Source organism: Lissotriton vulgaris, chromosome 1_1 (genome assembly GCF_964263255.1).
Source record: "Lissotriton vulgaris chromosome 1_1, aLisVul1.2, whole genome shotgun sequence".
Lineage (NCBI taxonomy): Eukaryota > Metazoa > Chordata > Amphibia > Caudata > Salamandridae > Lissotriton > Lissotriton vulgaris.
Genome location: NC_141685.1, coordinates 220,460,414 through 220,484,032, shown reverse-complemented (window position 1 = coordinate 220,484,032; position 23,619 = coordinate 220,460,414). Strand labels below are relative to the sequence as shown.

Genomic DNA, 23,619 nt, shown 5'->3' with positions numbered 1-23,619 from the left:
TCAGACACTAATGCATGCACTCATATATCCACTCAGAGACTCATGCACTGACCCACAGACCACACAGACACTCTCACGCCCACTGGTACATCAAATAAAACAGTTATACACCGACTCACACAGCCATTGAGACTTGCAGAGATTCAATCACACAGTTGTGAATCCTAAATATGTTGCTGTGCATTGAATGTGTGTTTTAGGTTTATAGATTTGAGACAGATTTGCTGATCCTAAATTTTCTGCTGTGTATTGAATGTGTGTTTTTGCTTTGTAGCTTCAAGAGAGATTCATGAATCTGAGTGCGATTTTTCTTTTAAATAAAGAGAATTAAGAAGAAAATTAATCAATATATGGTTTAAAGGGTGTCTCTGAAAAGAGGCTTTCGGCCCATTTCACAATTTCTAAGTTTGCAACTTTGGGGAATTCCCAAAGGTAAGTTATGAGTAGAATCTCCAGCTCAAGTGCAGAGATTTTACTCCGGGCCCGAGTGGAATCTCCGCAGTTGGGGTGGAATTTTTGCCCCAAGTGAAGAGACTCTGCCCCAAGAACGCACAGAAAAAAAAAAGCTTGTAACTTACCTTTGTGAATCCGGAAATGTAGTAAAGGTAGACTTTTAATCTAAACTTGTGAATCAGGCCCTTTGTGTTTATGGTGTGTAAATGATAACCACACATAAAACAGGATGTTGTTTTTCAAGTTGTTAATACCTTGTTGCCTTTCTCAGTGAAATGAACTCTATCACGTCTATATATACTGTCCATGTCAAAGCATAAATTGGTGTAGGATATAGAGCCCGTGCAATCTTCTCTGTGGAGTGCAAAACATGTTTTTTTTACATGTTTCCTAAATTTGTCTATCTGTGGACAGATGTTGTTTGACCACTTCCATTTCTACCTTTGGCATATGTTGGAGAACACCAATGCAGTATGAGGGAAAAGTACAATTAATTGACCAAATGTATCCTTCATTAGGATTCCACTCCTACCCCAGTGTGTGCCTAGGCCATTGTCACCACATTGCACAATCATGAGGTCTGGGTGTGGAACATCTGCAATGTTTTCAACCAAAGGCTGAAATTGGGACCACTTTAAACCCCTCTGGCCAACCCAAGGCATATGCACATTAAGCAAATCCAAGTCCCTGCCACTCTTTCTTGCACACTATCTGACCCAAAACTATGACCCACAATCCATCCTCAAGCCATTTTAAAGGCAAGGTGGACTAACACATAGGAGAAGGCTGGAGCTGAATAAGAGATTTTTTTTAAATAAGATTCAGTAAAAATAGAGGGCTGCATCTGATTTTGAAAAGAACATATTTAATTAAATGGAGTAAAAATGCAGGTAGCTACAATTAAGTAGTGACTTTCAGCAGAAAGTAAAGAGGTCTGTGATTGGCTCTAGAAAAATAAAAGAAAGGTTATGCTATGTTATTAAATGTGTTTCCAACAGTCAATCTCACCTGCAACAATTGAACTTAAAACTAGAATGCTACTATATATTTTACAGTAAGTAGATATCAGTTGTTTACCTTTTGAAATGTATGTAACATTTATTTTTAGTTTTAAAAATGTCTTTAGTAAAAAAAAATATTACTAAATTAACAAGCAAAATACATTGTAGTATACTTAGCACTAAAAATAAACCCTAGAAATTATCTCAAGAAATTACAGGAAAATAATAATAACTTTAAAATGTAATTTGAAAAACCTTTGAAATTCCCTGAAAAAAAGCAGCTTACAGGGACGTTATATTTAGGAAATAGAATAAAAAAAACCTTTTTAAATTCATAGAAAAAAAATGAGGCATATTTACAAGCCCCTATGGCCGCCACTATGTCCCTATTTTGTATGTTGTGGTGGCGATATGGGCTTTACTTTATTCACAAGACAGCATGTAGCCACTTAACATGGCTTAACTCCGCCTTGTGAATAAGGCACCCTTTCACAATATACCTAGCGTGAAAGGGTGGGAAATGGGTGTTGTGGTGGATGTTCCACCGCAACATCCGTTGATTTTGATGCTGCCCCATATTTACAAGGTGGGCATAAATATGGGGCAGCACCAACATTAAGCCCAAAAAAACCTGGTCTTACTCTGGCAGAACAAGGAGAAATGCTTTCTTTCTCCTTGTTTTGCTGTTTCTATGTGTGCTGCATTGTGCAAGATTAAACACTGCATTGTCTATGAGAGACTTGAACAACTTCAAATGAAAGGCAACATAAAGTGATTACCATCTGACTTGAGTAATGAATATACATGCTGACATGGCAGTCATAAATATCGACATTTGCACTAAGAATTTTGACAGTCCTTTGTTGCTGGCCATTTTCACCGTTGCACCAATGAAACCATCTCTGAAGTACTTTAAACATGCGTTACTTTTGAAGAAGTTTGAGTGAGCTCTGGAGAATGCGGAATGCCGAAATGCATTAGCTCAGAATGAACAATTCATGTCCGATGAGTGCTCTGTGCCTGTTTTTGAGCTTTAATATATATATCTGCCAGAGTCAACTTTCACAGCGGGTTGAAGGCCGTTACCACCTGGATGAAAGACAGCTGCCTCAAGCTCAACTCAGACAACACCAAAGTTCTCATCTTGGGGCCCACTCGATCAGCCTGGGAGGGCTCCTGGTCACCCAAATGATCAGGGTGGCTTTGAAGCCACTGACCTGGAACTCTGCTAGCTCTGTGATCAAGCAGTATTAGCTCGCTGTTGGCCCTTTAAGCTAGAGCTAGAGAAGCTTCAGTCCCACTAAAAGCCATGTTATATACAAAGTTGGCAACTGATGGATTGATGCCGTAGCTTGGATGAAGCTGGCATGGGAGAATTAAACATAAGAACACGCTAACCTTGTTGTAATACTCTTGATCTCCCATTCAATCATCATCCATGGCTATACCCAACCCTTGAAGAACACTCATTGATAATATTACATAACTCATAACTAAATGTGAGATCTCTTTTAGGAGGGTCATTTATTCAATTTTAGAACCTAGGTGACAGCACAAGGCTGGCCCCGTCTGTAATATTCTTCATTACGTTTGCACACAGCTTGCAAGCCCATTTTTTCTACTTTACCTCACTTCTAGACTGTATCTCTCCTACTCCCAGTAACTAGCCTAAAAAACTCATGACACTACTTTAAAACACAGTCCAACTTCCAGAGTTAAATGGAAGCTTGAATAAGACAGCTGTTGCATGGGCGGACTCATGATATTTCTGCTGCCAGACTAGCACCCTCTCTCCAAACTTGGATACATTTTAAAATCCTGCAAAGAATAAACCACCCAGCTCACTTTGATGAAACATGCCTTAGGAAGGAATCAGTATTCACAAGACACAGAGAACACTGACTTCTTATATCTTGCATGGGAGTACCCCTGGCTAAGAAATACTGGCAATCAATTATCAATCAGTTAACAGTACAGTTATAGAAATGATAGGTTTCAGGATTCCATCGGATCTCAGAATATGTCTGTTGGGTCTTGTCAAAGTAGTCTCTGCCAGAGGTCAACAATTCATCGTACTGGCCCCCCTGCGGGCTAAGCGGAGAACTGCAATGTGCTGGGGACTGGCCGCTTCCTGTTAAAGAGAAATGGCTAAAGGATCTTATATTTTGCATCAAACAGTTGGCGATGTGTTCAGAAACATTGCCCCCTCCTCCCAACCCAAACATATTTGGAGTCCGCTAACACACTACCTACAACTTCAGACCATGATTTGGAGAAAAGCAGGGTTAGGGGTATATAATATACATGGAGGTCTCCTGGGCACAACACAAACCCAAGACTCCTGTGTTGTTGGATCTTGAAACTAGCTGATAGGTTTCAGCAGGGTGCATACCCCAGAGATACACATGACAATACAAGGAGGCATGGACAATGCGCTTTTCACATGGTTGAAGAAGTGTCCGGCCTGAACAAAGTATACATGTTATATTAATGGACATGGCAGGATCCATTAAATAGGCTTCCAATTACAAAATGTGCTTCCAGCTCTAGCATAACCACTAGTTGTAACTGTATGTTGCATCCTAGGGGACATAACCTCAGCTGCCCACTCTATGCTGTTCTTGACACAACAGTGTGCTCTTAAATAAAATCTTGATCTGTACAAACCTATACTTGTTGTTATGCTTTTGAGGGTGCTCAGGTAATTGTGCCTCATAAGCAACAAATCCAGCTATGTATACCCCATATGGCAGATGTATAATGTGCTAAGTTATTTTTAATGGAATTGAAAGAAATTAAAAAAAACAATGGAGAAACTAATAGGTTTGTCTATAATTCCTTTTCATATCTATTTTTTTGTAACTCTATGCAATAGGCATTACACGTTTGAAACTAATCAAAAAGTAAAAATACTGCTGCCTAAAAGTAGTGTGCAAATGTTTGCAAAAACATGCCCCATCGAATAGGAACAAGGAGTAAGCGAGGTGCTATTCAAACCAGCTGAAATGATTAACAAAATTCATTAAGCCATTTTCTTACCTTTCTTGCAACATGTGCAAAATCTTAAACACGGCCACAATCCTGAAAAGTACACAATGAAATTTATTAGCAAACCGCTGTGAATTGCTTTCATTTGCACTCATCAACCCTATCTCTAATGCTGAAGTGACATGCTTCTTTAGGAACATATCACAATGACTGGTGACAATGGTGATTATTCAATAGCGTATGATGCATTCGCATACTTGTGCCTATTTTATGAATGCATTACAAAGAAATAGAAATGAAACACAAAGTATATCAAAATGATCTACTCTCCTATGAATTGCTTGCAAAAAAGCATTTCAAGGAACGCTTTTTATAATTGTTATAATTCTCTTTCACAGAAGCTGGCAGTTCATCCAGAGGGGCGTTTGGGCACTGCCCTGAGGCTTTAGAGCCCTACTTTAGTATCTCTGCTTGCAGCAAAAGGTAGGCCGTCACAATCTGTCCCCACAACCTCATAGACACGGGAATCAGATGTCAAACCCCCTGGTGCAAGGACTCAGCTCAGTGCACCAACACAAATTAGAAATCCAGTTCAATTGCGATTCGAATCAACACACTGTGTAGGTAGGGTTTTCTGGTTATGGTTGGTTATACTAGATGAGTTCAGGAACATAGTGAATCTCCAAATGCTCTTTAGTAAATAAACAGACTTATAATAGCAATAGGAAACAGGGAATAACAACTTTAACCCCTTTGCTGCGTCGGACGGCTAGGGGCCATCCGACGCACCAGTGCTCTTGTGAGTCGGACGGCCCCCGGCCATCCTCGCACATGGCACAGGCAATATCTCTGGTGCAAGCACCAAAGGGATTCCCTTTACCCCCAAACAGCCTCGGGAGCCAGCTCCAAAGGTTGCTCCCCTGGTTTCCCTGAAATGACGATTACCAAGCTTGTCGCGCTGATGTCATTTCAGTGAAACCAAAACTGTAATGAGCCAAGAGGCTCATTTCAGTTTCACTTTCAACGTGCTCAACCCTGAGCACGTAGAAAGACGGGAGAGGTATCATTGGAAAGGGGAGAATCTCCCCTTTCCAATGGTTCTCCTCCCAAGTGAGAGTGAGGTACCATTTTTTCTCAGAAGGCTTTGGGGAATGCGGGTGGGCGGAAATGTGGGAATCCACGAAGAATCCAGAACTTTTCACCACAGAAATGGGAGGAACACAGATTTTTTTACAAAGTTTGAGGTTTTCAAGGGATTCTGGGTCACAGAACCTGGTGAGAGCCAGACAAGTTACCCCATCCTGGATTCCCCCTGGATGTCTAGTTTTCAATAATGTATCGGTTTGCTAGGTTTCCCTAGCTGCCGTCAGAGCTAGGGTTCAAAATGTACAGCTAGACCCTTTGCCAAAAAAAGGGTTTGTTTTACTGTGAAAATGTGGTGTGTCCACGTTGTGTTTTAGGCAGTTTCCTGTCACAGGCACTCAGCCTACCCACACAAGTGAGGTACCATTTTTCTCAGGAAGACTTTAGGGAATGCGGGGTGGGTGGAATTTTGTGGATCCACCTGGATTCCAGACCTTTCGACTACAGAAGTGTGAGGAAAGTGTATTATTTTTTACAAAGTTTGAGGTTTGCAAGGGAGTCTGTGTAACTGAACCTGGTGAGAGCCAGACAAGTCACCCCATCCTGGATTCCCCTGGGTGTTTAGTTTTAAAACATGTATATCAGTCAATCAATCAATCATTTGTAAAGCGCACTACATACCCGCGAGGGTCGCATGGCGCTGGGGGGCGCTACTGATCGAACAGCCAGGTCTTGAGTATCCTCCTGAAGGTCAGCAGGTCTTAGGTCTGTTGTAGGCTCAGTGGGAGGGTGTTCCATGTCTTGGCGGCGAGGTGGGAGAAGGATCTTCCACCGGTGGTTGTTCTTCGGATGCGCGGGACGGATCACTGACTGAATATCGACTGAAAAAATATAGACTACCCAAAAAATCAATCCCAAAATATCGACAGACAAAATATCGAATTCCGATCCACAAACAGGTAATTACCAAAATATCGAATCCAAAATATCGTTTAAAAATATATACTTTTTAAAAATATCGAATTTCTTAAAAATAATGTAAAATTAAAAAATATCAAAATAAATAGCTAAAATATACTTAAAAATACTTAAATAACCTTAAAATTATTAATTTAACTTATAAAAAAAAATATACAATTATATTGGTTAAAACATATATATAAATGAATGAATGAAAGAATATTTATATAGCGCCTATACTACCCGGAGGCCTCGTAGCGCTTCATACCAAGAAGCAGCAGCCACAGAGTTTCTAGCAAGATTATCGGTTGAATAAATGCGTTTTCAAAAGTTTGCGAAAAGCAGTTAGACTGTGGGTCGCTCTTATTAGCTGAGGGAGAGCATTCCATAGCTTGCCCGCTGAGTACGAAAAGGAGCGTTCTCCCCACCTAGCTTTCTTGACCTTCCTGGTAGTTGCTAAAACTTGGTTACTGGCACGGAGGGATCTAGATGATTGGTAAAGTGGTAGTAAAGAATGAAGAATGATGTGACCTGTTTTCCAGATAGCTTTGTGGGCTATACACAGCGCTTTGAACTGAACCCTGGCACCCATGGAAAGCCAGTGTAGTTGACGAAGGGCGGGCCTAGCAGATTGTCTCCTCGGGACCTGCAGGAGCAATCTTGCAGCGCTGTTCTGTACCACTTGAAGTTTATTTATTGTAGACAGTGGGGCTCCTAGGTACAGGGAATTCCCATAATCCAGCTGAGATAAAATCAGCGCCTGGATCATGATCCTGCGTGCTTCGAATGAGAGGAGAGGAAGAACGTTACGTAGCATCCTTAACAACCCATAGCATGTTGATGATAAAACAGTGGCTTGGTGACTAAAGTTAAGTTTATCATCAAGCCACACGCCCAAGCTCTTTATGTACGGCTTAGGCGGTGGGGCTGGTCCTAGGCATGAGGGCCACATGGGAATCGGTGGGGCGGGGGAGGAGTTGCCTAGTAGCATAATCTCCGTCTTATCTCCGTTAAGACGGAGGTAAGAGTCCTTCATCCATCCGGCCACTGCTTCGAGGCAGGGTGCCAGCCTATATGACGATCTTCCATCGTGGCCCAGGGATACCACTAATTGGGTATCGTCTGCATAGCTGACGATCTTAATGCCGAATGGGTGGACGACAGCTGCCAATGGCTTCATATACACGTTGAAGAGCGTTGGGCATAGGGCCGAACCCTGTGGAACCCCACATTCCAGAGATTGACTAGACGAGACCATGTCTCCTTCAAAGACTTGGAAATGGCGATTACTGAGGAAGGAGGTGAACCACTTCAGAGCAGCGCCCCACACCCTGCTCATTCTGAGTTGGTTGATCAAGATGGAATGGTTGACCATGTCGAACGCTGCACTGAGGTCCAGCAGAATGATCGCAGCTCCTCCTCCCTCATCCACCAGTCTCCTAGCCTCCTCGGTCACTAGCAATAGGGCTGTTTCTGTTCCATGGTTTGGGTGAAAGCCAGTGGGTATCGTCCAGCAAATTATTAGATTCAAGGTGGGCAGTGAGAATATTATTAACATGTTTTTCTAGTAGTTTACTGAGCCATGGAAGGAGGGAAATTGGACGATAGTTTGATAGTATGGACGGGTCCAAGCTGGGCTTTTTTATTAATGCTTTTACCATGGCGCATTTCCACATGTTGATATAGAGAGATTTAAGACCTCCATTATGGTGGTTTGGACAGCTTTGATAGCTGCCTTTATCTGTTTGGGTGGAGCCACGTCCATTAATTATATCAAGTGCCTCTAAGTTCAAGAAATTTAAGTGGTCAAGGACAGGAACATGAATTAGATCGATGGTGTTATTGTATTCTGAGTCAAGTTGATTAGAGGAGAAGGCATTATATATTGTCTCTATTTTCTCTTTGAAGAATACTGCCAGTTGATTGCAGCGTTCAAGCGCTCCTTCACTGGAAGGAAGGGGTTGTGGCGGGGTAATCAGTGATTTGGCTATTCGAAATATCTCTTTAGGGGAGTTCGCTACAGTACCTATTTTATCCTCTTAACATTTTGCCTGAGTTTTTTTAATCTCGTTTTTGTATCTCCTGATAGCTATTCTGTAAGTATGTTTTGTTTCTAGCGAGGGGACTAGTCTCCAGAGTCTTTCCAACTTGTGGCAGGATTGCTTTAATATTCTCAATTCAGGACTAAACCAGGGAGCCGCGTTTTTCCTATTGCATTTCTGTATAATGACTTTAGGGAGGGTCGTGTCTTGTGTTTCTTGGATCCAGGCATTAAAGTTGGTGTTTGCTTCTTCGATGTTTGTTCTTACTATAGGCTTGGTGGCTTTTAGGGATGCTTGCCATTTATCCAGGGGTAACCTATCCTATTTCCGATCCCATGTTATTTTAGAACATTCATAAAAAATACACAATATTATTACCGTAGGATAGCTAGAGTGTAAAAATTACTATTCCCACTCCAGGAAGTGCAACAGTAGGGAAAGCGTTGGATGACGTAGGGGTAAAAATTACTATTCCCACTCCAGAGAGTGCAACAAGTAGGGAAAGCTTTGGATAGCGTAGGGGTAAAAATTACTATTCCCACTCCAGAGAGTGCAACAGTAGGGAACGCGTTGGATAGCATAGGGGTAAATTTTACCATTCCCACTCTAGTGAAAATAAATTAATATAATTCACATAATTATCAATTAATCAATAAATAAAAATTAATTATTTACCAATTAAAAATTAATTAACAATTTATTCAAAATAAATACCAATAAATAAATTATAATGTTTAATTAATTATAATTAAATTACTAACCACCCTATTCCCCTATAAACCCACAACCCGCTAAAGAAAATACATGTATATTATTCACATAATTATCAATTAATCAATTAATAAAAAATTATTATCAATTACGAATTAATTAATTATCAATTAAAAATTAATTAACAATTTATTCAAAATAAATACCAATAAATAAATTAACATATTTAATTAATTATAATTAAATTACTTCCCACCCTATTCCCCTATAAACCCACAACCCGCTACAGAAAATAAATTAATATTATTCACATAATTATCAATTAATCAATTAATAAAAATTAATTATCAATTAAGAATTAATTAATTACCAATTAAAAAATAATTAACAATTTAGTCAAAATAAATACCAATAAATTAATTAACATATTTAATGAATTATAATTAAATTACTTCCCACCCTATTCCCCTATAAACCCACAACCCACTACAGAAAATAAATTAATATTATTCACATAATTATCAATTAATCAATTAATAAACATTAATGATCAATTAAGAATAATTTAATTACCAAATAAAAACTAATTACCAATTACAAATTAATTAACAATGTATTCAAAATAAATACCAATAAATTAATTAACATATTTAATTATTTATAATTAAATTACTTCCCTTCCTATTCCCCTATAAACCCACAACCCGCTACAGAATTAAATTACGCAAAAATTAAATAACATAAAATTAATAAATTACAAAAAAGATACACTTTTCAGACATATACTAACATACAAAACACTTAAAAAAAGAATCAATATTATTAAATCGATATTACATTTCTTACCTTCAAAACGATATTTTTGATGTCTATATTCTGTCCATTCGATGTTTTGTCCATTCTATATTTTGGACTCGATATTTGTGTTCCTCGATATTTTGGACTCGATATTTAGACCATATACCACGCGGGACGGTGGCGAGTGAGAGTGTAGCTGGTGGTTGGGGATGTAGAAGGAGAGCCGTCTGTTGAGGTAGGCTGGGCCGGTCTTGTGGAGTGCCGTGTGTGCGTGGGTGAGGAGCTTGAAGGATATCCTCCTGTTGACGGGGAGCCAGTGCAGGTTTCTCAGCTGGGAAGTGATTTGGCAGTGGCATGGTACGTCGAGGATCAGTCGTGCCGAGGCGTTTTGGATGCATTGTAGTCGTTTAATGAGCTTGGTCGGGGCTCCCGTGTAGAGGGCATTTCTGTAGTCGAGTCTGCTGCTGACGAGGGCCTGGGTGACTGTCTTTCTTGTATCTGTCGGGATCGATCTGTAGATCTTGCGGAGCATGCGGATAGTGTTGGAGCAGGAGGAGGAGACAGCATTGGCTTGCTTGGTCCTTGAGAGCGGTGAGTCGAGGGTGATTCACAGGTTGAGTGCAATGTCCGTGGGTGTCGGGGCTGCCTCCAGTGCTGTCGGCCACCTGGAGCCATCCCAGGCTGAATGGTTGGAGCCGAGGATGAGGACCTCCATCTTGTCCGAGTTCAGCTTCAGACAGCTGGTCTTCATCCAGTCGGCAACGGCCTTCATTCCTTCGTGGAGGTTGGCTTTGGCGGTAATGGGGACCTTGGTGAGGGAAAGGATCAACTGAGCGTCGTCGGCGTGGGAGATTATGTTGAGGTGGTGCTGTCGGGCTACGTGTGCGAGCGGAGCCATGTAAATGTTGAACAGCGTTGGGCTGAGGGAGGATCCCTGGGGTACGCCGCAGATGATCTCAGAGGATTGGGAACAGAATGGGGGGAGGCGGATGCTCTGAGTTCTGTCAGAGAGGAAGGAGGTGGTCCAATCCAGAGCCTTGTCTTGTATCCTGGCGGCGTGGAGGCGTGTGCATTGTGTGCGGTGGCAGACGGTGTCGAAGGCAGCTGAGAGGTCTAGGAGGATGAGTGCTGCTATCTCGCCATTGTCCAGCAGGTTCCTGATGTCGTCGGTGGCGGCGATGAGGGCAGTCTCGGTGCTGTGGTTGCTGCAGAACTCTTACTGGGAAGGGTCCAAGATTCTGTTTTCTTCGAGGTGTCGGTTTAGCTGTCTGGTGACGGTTTTCTCGATGACCTTGGCCAGGAAGGGGAGCAGAGAGATGGGCCAGAAGTTCGTGAGGTCTCTGGAGTCTGCCTTAGGTTTTTTGAGTAGGGCGTTAATCTTGGCATGTTTCCAGATCTCTGGGAAGGTTGCGGTCTCGAGGGAGATATTGATGATGTTGCGCAGGTGGGGTACGATGGAGCTGCTTGCACTGTTGAAGACGTGGTGCAGGAATGGGTCTGAAAGAGAGCCGGAGTTGATTGTGCACATTGTCTTGATGGTGTCATCGATGCTCATGTATAGGTTTGCTAGGTTATCCTAGGTGCCGGCAGAGCTAGGTTTCAAAATCTACAGCTAGGCACGTTGCAAAGAAAGGGTCAGTTTTCAATGTGAATAGTGGTGTGTCCACTTTGCGCTTTGGGCCATTTCCTGTCTCGGGCAACAGTCTCACCCACACAAGTGAGGTACCATATTGTTCGGGAGACTTTGGGGAATGCAGGGCAAGTGGAAATTTTGGGATCCACACAGATTCTAGATTTTTCCAACACAGAAATTTGAGGAAAATTTGTTTTTTGACAAAGTTTGAGGTTTTGCAAGGGATTCTGGGTAACAGAACCTCTTGAGAGCCAGACAAATCACCCCATCCTGAATTCCCCTGGGTGTCTAGTTTACAAAAACGTATTGGTTTGCTAGGTTTCCCTAAGTGCCACAGAGCTAGTGATGGAGAAAAGATTCACAGAAAATCAACTTACTTGAATCAACCTCTCATTAACATGTACTAACAAATAGGAAAAGAGATTTGAAAAAAAATTAATATACATACAATATTCATTCATGGGATAGAAGGCGTTCTGCTTGCTTAAATAACAATTAATAATTTGCTACGCAACTGAAATCCTGCTTGGAACTGAAAATTGATTTACGCATTGATTTACGCATATTTTAAAAGAAGTTTTTCGCTACTAACGCTTTGCTTAACAAAGAAAAAAATTAACATGGGATAGAGTAGAAGGGGGAGGTAAATAGTGATAATAACATATTTGAGAAACAAACATTTGTTTATGATTCTTTTGTTGATAGTGAACGTTTAGGGCCTGATGTGCTAAGCCAAAATAAAAGATAGAGGGTGAGACTTAATGCAAGTTGAGCCTATGCATTAGAATCCTGGAATGATCTGCTGACTGGGACTGTGATCGGCTGGCAAGACCCAAGGACATGTGCTTGGAAAAACATCCTCAACTGAAAAAATGATATAAAAACTGTATCTATCCATTTTGTGAAAAGCATGTGAAAAGGAAGTGTCATGGGAATTGAATAAATTAAGTGGGAAGGGTTTACTAAAGAAATATTTAGTTAAGAATTATGGGATGACAGCATGAGGTCATGACAACTCCCCTGCCCCGGACCAATTACATTTCAGGATTCACAGACATTTGTAACCTTTGAGAGTGGGACATTCAAAATTAGAGGGTATATTTGAGTGACTTTAGCTTAAGAGAGAGAGAGAGCTGCTACGAAGAGACGTTGATGCTGAGTGAGGAGTCGGCGAGAACTGCTACTGAGAAGAACAGACTGGGAAGATTCCATACTGAAAGACAGCCTAATTAGGTTGGAGATTTGCAGAAGAATGTCGAGGGGGCAGAGAGTGTAACACAGGGATGTGCTCCAGTGCGTCAGGTTCTAGAGAAGTGTAGTAAGTATAAACCTATCCTGCACCTGTCCTACAGTCTTTGTCTCCTGACTCCATCAGGTGACCTCCTCTAACCCTTCTGGCCAGGGGTTGGGTTTCCCATTCCATTATTAGGCAAATAGAATTTTGTCATGAATTTAAATGTTTCATTAGAAATTATGAGATACTTAGGGGCATATTATCAAGGGATTTATCTCCGCTTTTTTGGCTTTAAAAGCCAAGAAAGCGGAGATAAATTTATCTCCCTATCAGCAACAGGCTGCTAACACGCAAATTCGCATGTTAGCACCCTTTTTCTCTACGCTTCCCCTTGCATCTCTAATGAGATGCAAAGGGGGCGTTCTAGAGAAAAATAATAGGAGAAATGTTGTTAAGCGACCTTTCTCCTATTATCAAGGATTTCGCTAACCCTGTTAGTGATAAAAACAGCAGCGCTAACCGCGGTTAGCACTGCTTTTTTTACACCTGGGATTTTCCTGACTTAGCCATGATATCCTATGGAAGGTGGATATCGTGGCTAATTTTGTGAGCCCCTATCATCAAGCTAACGCCAAACTTCGAGAGATTATCGTTGGTTTTCCGGCGATAATCTCTCAGTTGGCAGTTAGCACGAGGATTTTTATCACTTCTGAGATAAACCTTGCTAATAGCAAGTTATCTCTGCGATAATTTCCGGCGATGCTTAGCGTTACAAAATTAGTTGCTAAGCATCGTTAGCAATAAATATCGCTAAAAGTTGGTAATATGCCCCTCTGTCCTTTTGTCTTTTCATCTATCATTCTTAATGCGTTGGGATTGTTGAATGTATTTGTGTATGTTATTTGATAAATTAATTTTTCTCTCACGTGAAAGTTGATGGAGTTTGCACTGTGGATCAGTACAAATGAGTGTTCATTTTGATTGAAATATTAGATAAAATCTATTGAATCTTACCTGGAGTCTGTGAAGATTATGCTGAAAAGGTATAAGATAAATCAATGAATGTCTTAATATCACCATCAACTACTCCACTAATGGTCCAATCACCAAGGGAAAAGTGTTGATCTGTGAAGATTAGTTAGGAATAGACTAATTCAGATCAACAAAAATAAAACTTGACCCCCAGCGAAACAGTCAGGAAATCTATATGTGTATATGGGCCCATCGTAAGTGATATGTTGATGTGTGAAAAGTTTATCCTGACCTTTCGCTAAATCACTAGGGTTCAAAATCTACAGCTACGTTCTTTGCAAAAAAAGAAATGTGGTGTGTCCACATTGCGTTTTGGGCCATTTCCTGTTGCGGGCACTAGGCCTACCCACAAAAGTAAAATACCATTTTTCTCAGAAGACTTTGAGAAATCCGGGGTGGTTGGAATTTTGTGGATCCACGCAGTTTCCAGAACTTTCCACCACAGGAATATGAGGAAAATTGGATTTTTTTAAAATAAAGTTTGAGGTTTGTAAAGGATTCTGGATAATAGAACCTGGTGAGAGCCAGACAATTCACCCCATCCTGGATGATTTTTCCTGGGTGTCTAGTTTGAAAAATGTATAGGTTTGCTAGGTTTCTCTAGGTCCCGGCAGAGCTAGGGTTCAAAATCTACAGGTAGGCACTTTGCAAAAAAGGGTCAGTTTTCACTGTAAAAATGAAGTGTCCACATTGTATTTGAGCCGTTTCCTGTTGTGGGCACTAGGTCTACCCACACAAGTGCAGGTACCATTTTTATCGGGAACCTAGGGCAACACAAAATTGTAGAGCAACTGCTATTAACTATTAACTTTCAATGCATTTCTGCCTTCCAAATGAAAGACAATGTGTAAAAAAAAGTCACTTAAAAAAATGTCCTATCATTCTCATGCTAGTATGGGTACTCAGAGTTTCGGAAATGTGAAAATAGCTACTCTTTCTAAACGCTATATATTGTTCAAATTTCAAAAATACATAGGTGTCTTTCATCCCAATTTTTCACTTTATATATTTTCCCAAATGAATTGCTATATACCCGGTACATAATAAAAACCATTGCAAGACACTGCTCAGTTATTGGCTCTGGGTTTGTCTAGTTCTTAGTGGACCTACAAGTTCTACATATCCCCACAACCAGAAAGGTTCTACGGATATAATGGTATATTGCTTTCAAACATCTGTAATAATTAGATGACGTTACAGGTGAAAATGTTGGCAGAAATGGCTGTTCTTTTCAACTCATTTTCACATTTTCCTATTTTCAACTGTTAGCTTCTATAAAGAAACCTTGAAGAATCTCACAAATGACCCATTGCTGAATGCAGAATTTTGTCTACTTTTCTAAAATGTATAGCTTTCCAGGATCCATTATTTCTTTCATACCCATTTCTACCATTAACTGGAAGAAGGTTGAAAGCACAAAAAATAGCAAAAATAGGCTATGTCCCAGTAAAGTTCCAATACTGTGTAAAAAAATGTGTTTTTCTGACAAAAGTCGATTAAAAGCTGGGAAAACAGTGATTTCAGCTCCCATTAACCCTTTGTTGATAGCATTTGTAGGAAAAAAAACAGACGCTTTCCTTTGCAGCACTTTTCTCCAATTCCCCCCCCCCCCCCCCAAAAAAAAAGATGTAGCTGTATTTTGGCTAATTTCTCGATCCCCTCCAAGGGACTACACAAACCCTGGGTACCATTAGAATCCGTGTGATGTTGGAAGAAAAGGACACAAATTTGGCATGGATATCTTATGTGGTCAAAATGTTACAGGGGCCCATGCACGAACTACCCCAAATAGCCAAAAAAAAGGCTTAGCAAAGGGTTTGGGGAAGGCCTAGGAGCGAAGGGGTTACCTAGCAGTAAGAAATGTAAGTAACCACAGAGAATGAAAAAAAAATGCTGCAGTGTACTACCTGGCCAGCAAAAACAATATGAACATTCCTGACATGGTTACCAAGTTCATTGCAGCTTAACATCCTATCAATAGCTCTAAGCACTATGCTACATTTTAGTAGAAACAGAAAATAGCAAGCCTATAATTGGAGTTTCTTAAAATGGATTGCACAGCATACCCTCTCCCAATGGAAATAGCTGTTTAGCTATTCTCTGTCACAGCTTTTGCCTGGGAATGATAAGCAGTGCACGGCTGACGGAGGCTTTTTTGCATGGCCCCAGATGGAGGCTAGTTGCCATTGAAAAACGTCGTGACCTCTGGCTTGATAGTTCCGTCGCGAAGCTCCTCGGATTAATGATCATATAGGTGTTTTTTTATCATATGATCCCCAATAGAAAACATTACTTGCAGACATTGAAGCACTAAAAAGACCAACCAAACATGGTGAGCAATGCTTCATCTTGATTTACATATGGATAATATTCTCTAACTAAAGCAATAAAAACAAGTCAGCATCTACTGTTAGTGTCCATGATAATATGGCAGCGCCCATATGAAAAACATCAAAAACATCACAGCCAAGGTAGGAGGCAGACATGATACTAACACTTCTACCGGTGTTCAAATGTCACACGTTCTAAAAAAAACATTGGAAAAATAGAAGACCTAAACAGGCATTGTCATAGGGTTCACAACTTGCAGAGTCTGGAGACAAGTGTTGGGTAATATGCACATAAGAGGATCACAATATGACTACATTTCCTCACACAGGCACATTCCATATTATTTGCAGTGCCAGGTCTCAGTCAACACAGCATATGTGCTGAAAGGAGGCTGTCAGGGTGCTCATCCGTGCATCTCTCTCTCCAATTGGAAGCCACAGTGAAAAGCACTTTCCTGGCTTTTAATAGGGCTGGAAGATGACAAGGCGGTGCTTGTGTCACCTTGATCCTGTTCCTGCTGCTCAATAAGGCTTTGCATTTGCAGGCTGCACCTGGGATTCCTGCTGTATCAGATTCTAGGCCTTCTACCCATCATGAAGGAGAGGTGGTCCATCAGCATTTAGACATGAAGCAGCAAAGGAAGCAAACCACATGTGAAAACATGTTTCTTTTATTGTTGTGTGTGCTTGTGAGAGAGAGTCCATGTGCAACAGGATGGACAAACGTATAGCAGTATTTGTAATGCTTCAAAATAAATGTGTGATTTTATAAATGAACAAAGTCAGATGATTGGCAAATCCATATCAACTATGTGAGCAAGTGAATTATTAGTTGGGGTGGCTAGTACCAAGCACAAGCAATAATAGCAGTTTTTATCTTAGGTCTTGTGAAGTTTTGGCAATTAAAACTTGAGCTCAACCCCCGGGTGGAGAGTAGAAAAAAAAAAAAGAAAATGTGTAAAACAAGTAGAAGTACCAAAGCAGTTATAAAGTCAAAAACACAACACAATAAAAATCCCACTCAAATGTATAAAAGTAGAGAATATTTCATGAACAAAAACTCCACATATCCAACAACGGGAACAGGAGATATGAATTTCTAAAGATAGAATTACATTTTAGAGCCAAAAGCACTGAGTGCTAACCATAAACAACTGATAGCGCTAGACTGGGGCAAAGTCAACAGTTAAGGCCGATACCGATGTAGAGCTTGCCAGATACAATGTCGGTAAGCGGGTGATTGTCAGAAACCAAGGCTTTTTGCAGTGTCCCCGCATTTTTTGCCCCCACTGTGCCTGGTAAATGCTGTTTTTTTTATTCTAAATGTGCTCTTGGCTCTGCTAACTAGACACAGGGCCAGGTGTCATTGGAATATGTAATGACAACCTAGCTGTAAGTCCTTAACTTGTAGGTTTAGAGGCCCAGTTGATTTAATGCACTTAAGTGTGCTCTGCTCTGTTTCTTGCTGTCATTTTAAAGGCAATCCTGCTTTGCCGGCTGCTTTTAAATTACAAATATTTGGAAGTATGACTTTGGAATTAAAAGTTCTTCCAAAGTCTTAAACTACTTTATTATTTACATGTAAGTCACCCTAAGGTCTTTGCTAGATTCCCCAGGGGTAGGTTGCCTCGTAACTATAAGCATGGATATTTTTAAAGATGTTTTATAAGCCCTAGTGAGGGACAATCTGCCAATATCATTTTTCCCTACGGTAGTATATTAGCCACATAGGCTAACATGGGAATACTTTAATCAAGTATAACTATTGACAGAAGAGAGCTAAAATATTAACTCAAAGATGTAATAATTATGATAAACCAAACAACTTGCCAATGTTAGATTAATTGTAACTATTACAGAAAATAAGTTACAGAACTTGATTTTCTGATGTGCCAAAATCCAGCAGTCTCTCCTGATTGGCTAGCCTTTGGCAGGGTGAGCCAAACAGCCCTGATGAGGTTTGAAGAGGCCTGCATAGAGGAAAAGGGCATCTTGTGGGAGGAGATCTGCAGAGCAAAAGGCAGGATGGGGAGGAGTAGCCAAACTGGTCTTCAAAGAGGTAATGACAGGACAGGACACAGGCTCTCTCCCACTTCCTGTACACCCAGCCAGACCTGAGCCCCAGTATTTGAATTTACAGAGGGGCTGCTAATTCAATTACTGACCTGTGGGATACAGGGTTCCACCCAGAAGTATGACAGGTTCCTCCGAACTGCCTTTTGCTCTGCATAGTCAAGTCTCTGATGTCGAACAGCGACGCAGCCTGGATTGCAGGTTCATCCCGCGGAAAGCTCCGGAGCTCCTGTCGTTGAAGAGACTTTCAGGACTTTACTGAGGCCTCGCACTGATTCAAGCCGTCGTCGTCTCACAACCTGGTCTGAAGAGGGGCCCCTCTCAAATGAAAAACTTGACTGGGCCTTACCGCTCAGTGTGTTGGCCTCAAACATTTACTTTGTCCTGTTCACGCTTGACCAGATGTTTCAAGTTGGAGCTTTTCCTTTAATCTTTAGAACTTCATAGCTCTTGTTCCTTACATTGGATTTTTGTAATTTTGGTGTCATTTTAATAATAAAAATATTTCCTATTTATGAAATTGTATTTTTATATTGTGTTGTGTCTTACTTATTTAATGTATATGTGTTTTAAATGCGTTATACACCTGTCTCCTAAGTTCAGCTTGCCTGCTTGCAGTCAGCTACCGAGGCTTTAAGAAAGAGAATAATTTAGTGAGATCTTGACTAGACCGTATATTGTGAATTTGGCCTTATTACCAGTGTTAGATACCTACCTATGCCTACTAATAGACCACCTACCAATAGTTATCATTGGACTTAGATATTCTTTGGAAGAAAAGGTGGTCATTGTCAAGTTGTTGGTGGGACAAACTGGATCAGAGTCGGTGTTCGAGAAGCAAAGTTGTGGTGTGGTCGGCAACAAAGTTGCGACATCTCTGAGTGAGCGGCATCAGCTGAACCCAGGAAGGTCTTTATGTCAATCAGCTTTGACTTAGTGTTGCTCTCAGTGAATCCCTCTATGTTTGGAGTTAGAAACATTTCTGTAATTTGTGTCTCCTTTAGCGGAGCACACCAGCAAGTTGAGCCTGACCGACGATTCAACACTTGTTGGGGGAAAGTTTCTTAGTTCCAACTTTTGCATTTTGTCTAGGAGGAGTACTTTCTGACATATTTCTAAGGGTGAAAATTGCAAAAAACACAGTTGATGGACAGAATGCAGAACAATGTCTTACATTCACCCCAGTACAAAGATCTGGGCCTAAATCCATCGTTTTTTTGCACTCCACACCACCCTAGGTCAGACAATGGCTATATGCAAATCAGCCTTGACCCTGTGCCTCATGGGAACAGTCCAGCCCGAACTGCCAAGCCATGTCTTTCCCAGACTGGAATCAAGCATCCAAGGACCGGTTTCTGGCTATCAGCCTTCTTCAGCCTGGATAGCTTGACTCCAGTGATGTGGAGAGCCTGGGACTCACGTCTGAGCATACCCAGCCCACTCGTCGTGAAAATTGCAAAAAACACAGTTGATGGACAGAATGCAGAACAATGTCTTACATTCACCCCAGTACAAAGATCTGGGCCTAAATCCATCGTTTTTTTTTGCACTCCACACCACCCTAGGTCAGACAATGGCTATATGCAAATCAGCCTTGACCCTGTGCCTCATGGGAACAGCCCAGCCCAAACTGCCAAGCCATGTCTTTCCCAGACCGGAATCAAGCATCCAAGGACTGGTTTCTGGCTATCAGCCTTCTTCAGCCTGGATAGCTTGACTCCAGTGATGTGGAGAGCCTGGGACTCACGTCTGAGCATACCCAGCCCACTCGGGGTGAAAATTGCAAATAACACAGTTGATGGACAGAATGCAGAACAATGTCTTACATTCACCCCAGTACAAAGATCTGGGCCTAAATCCATCGTTTTTCTGCTCTCCACACCACCCTTGGTCAGACAATGGCTATATGCAAATCAGCCTTGACCCTGTGCCTCATGGGAACAGTCCAGCCCAAACCACCAAGCCATGTCTTTCCCAGACCGGAATCAAGTATCCAAGGACCGGTTTCTGGCTATCAGCCTTCTACAGCCTGGATAGCTAGACTCCAGTGATGTGGAGAGCCTGGGACTCACGTCTGAGCATACCCAGCCCACTCGGGGTGAACATTGGAAAAAACACAGTTGATAGACAGAATGCAGAACAATGTCTTACATTCACCCCAGTACAAAGATCTGGGCCTAAATCAATCGTTTTTTATTAATAATAAAAATATTTCCTATTTTTGAAATTGTATTTTTATATTGTGTTGTGTCTTACTTATTTAATGTATATGTGTTTAAAATGCTTTATACACCTGTCTCCTAAGTTCAGCTTGCCTGCTTGCAGTCAGCTACCAAGGCTTTAAGAAAGAGAATCATTTGTTGAGATCTTGACTAGACCGTATATTGTGAATGTGGCCTTATTACCAGTGTTAGATACCTACCTTTGCCTACTAATAGACCACCTACCAATAGTTATCATTGGACTTAGATATTCTTTGGAAGAAAAGGTGGCCATTGTCAAGTTGTTGGTGGGACAAACTGGATCAGAGTTGGTGTTCGAGAAGCAAAGTTGTGGTGTGGTCGGCAACAAAGCTGCGACATCTCTGAGTGAGCGACATCAGCTGAACCCAGGAAGGTCTTTATGTCAATCAGCTTCGACTTAGTGTTGCTCTCAGTGAATCCCTCTATGTTTGGAGTTAGAAACATTTCTGTAATTTGTGTCTCCTTTAGCGGAGCAGACCAGAAAGTTGAGCCTGACCGACGATTCAACACTTGTGGGGGGAAAGTTTCTAAGTCCCAACTTTTGCATTTTGTCTAGGAGGAGTACTTTCTGACATATTTCTAAGGGAGCAGGACCTAAGTGACACTACTCTAGTGGAAGCCACCATTAGGGTTGAGTAAGTGATGATCAGCTGGGCCCTAAAGTAAAGTGAGCTTTCTTTCTTGGAGGCCACTTCTTGGTCCTAGGTAGACATGGCAGCAGATACAGTCCTTAGGGTTGGAAAAATTAGAGAAAGAGAAAAATAAATCGTTTATCTCAGGTTAAACATAAAGATGATGTTGACAAGAGGACGAAGACCAAACTGGCCCCTCATTCTGTAGGGGATGTTGTACGGATCTGTCAACAAGTTCATGCTAAAATGGGAGATGTCTATTATGGGGATCCTGTCATTACTGATAAATAATTGTGGTAAGGATCCCAGAGTCCAGGAGCATCATTGGTGGACCTTAGAAAAGGTGTTCAAAACACCTGACTGTGAAGTTGATAATGAGCTTGAAGCAAAAAGAAATATCAGGCCCACTCAAACCAATTTACACAAACATGCTTGTGAAAAAAGATTTACATGAAAAGTGAGATAGAGTTAGGCATTGATTTTTCCATTGCACAACTGTTTATTCTTTACCTATTTTCATGGGAGAAAGAGATGAAGTTTGTACAGTGTTTCTAATTTTGTGTTTTGTATTATATTTTGCTATTCTGTTGATTGTTATCTTGCTCTTAACTAGTAGGGTGGGTTTGTTTAATTTGGTTAGTAAAAAACAAAGGAACATAATGTTGTGTCTCAGGTTTGTTGCCTTTTCGCACAAAGAATGTTCATCTGTCCTTGCTGTCTGTCTCTTGGAATATCGGTTATTTTTTGAAGGATCGAATCAGTTGATGCAGGTATGTTGTAAGTCCTGTAAATGAGCGTTCTGCCTCCTGCACACATAAACTTACCTTTTATATCAGCTCTGTATCGGAGTGTCCTTCATCTTTCCAACACACTCAAAACTACAGTCACTTTCTACACATATTAACCTTTGCATGTTTCTTTCAATCCTTGCTTTGTTCTTCCATTCTTACCCTTTTCTATATTTTCCTTGTTCATGTTCTTTTTTTTATTAGTAGTATTCTTTACTACTGTTCTCTTGATTTTTTGGTGGGCAAAGGTTTGTAAGCTTTTCAAATATGTTCTTGTTTTGGGATTGTATTGGCAGGGAATCTTTCATGAGGAACTAAACAGACCATAATAATAACAGTCTATTTTTTTTCACAACACATTCACTCAATGAGCTTTAGGTATAACATTTGTACATACATAATGATTACTAACTTATCAGAATTGATGGTCATGTTATCAAGTTCAGAAATATGAAAGATTGAACAAGCGCTGCACAGATCTTCACATCACCCAAAGCAAAACACAAAGCAAAGACTGAAAACATTTGTTACCTTTTCCATTTGACTTGGATATTTCTGTTTCCTGTCATCCTTGAACTAGAAGGTGCTTCAAACAATTTGTGCTTTTCCCTCATTCTCATATTCTTATAATAGCAAAAGGTATGCACTCTGTACAGAAAAGTAGCTACCTGTGTAGTACTACTATCTGACAGCCCAACCGGTGCACTAAGGATGTGCAGGGCCTTCATGCCTCTGATGTGTCAATGCTACTTTACCATATGCCCTGTCTAACTGTCTTTGAGGGGTGCCAAGAAGAGCACTGTTGGGAACCGAGATACAGAAAGGAACCAAATTACAACTGCAAGAGGACCAGGAAGGCAGGAGAGGAAGTGGGAGATCCAGGGTCGAGAATAAAGAGAAGCCTAAGATCCTGGAAACAACAGAACTAAGAGACAATGTAGAAGTAAGTGACATTGAAGTCATTAACTTATCGGACTTTCAATTATCTAATGATATGATCTGTATCCTTAAAAAAGGTTTAGTTTTCTGTCCAGCTAGGAGGCAAGACTGGGCGATGACCAAAATTGACCTTTTTAAATTTACTAGGAGACTGAAAATAAAAAAATTCTTCTCAAATATCCCAGAGAAACATACAACATCCGCCAAAAGAGGGCTAAGTAATCTTACTATACAAGAATTAAAAGACACACAACTTCTACTGTCTTTAACAGAAAGCGAAGATGACCCTGTGAGAATATTAAAATTAATGGAAGACCTAGAAGTTGAACGGTATATGACGGAGGGTAGCGGTCTTAAGTCACGTTCTAAATGGACCCCTAGACTTGCACATGACAACACAATAGATGTATTCTTTAAGGCAGTAAGCACCGACATAGATAAAGAACTAGACCGACGTCATCCAAGGTTTCTTAACCCAAAAGTAGATAATTTATCATCTGGAGAAAGGAAAGCTTTGAAAGAATTAATGAACAACAAGGACATCACAATACACAGAGCAGATAAAGGTGGTAACCTTGTAATACAAAATACCACTGACTATAAAAGAGATGTCCTCACTCAGCTCAATGATACACGATACTATATCAAACTTGAGACCAATCCAATGAAGGATCTTACA

General features: G+C 40.8%; 1 protein-coding gene across 1 annotated transcript in view; it reads right to left on the bottom strand.

The window, feature by feature from the left end:
- LOC147740933 (uncharacterized) overlaps positions 1-23,619 on the bottom strand; it is a 330,387-nt gene that overhangs the window by 50,847 nt on the left and 255,921 nt on the right. The window contains exon 8 of the mRNA XM_086936090.1: positions 4,494-4,535. Within this exon, the coding sequence (XP_086792216.1) occupies positions 4,494-4,535 (42 nt within the window). The remainder of the gene's footprint in view (positions 1-4,493; positions 4,536-23,619) is intronic.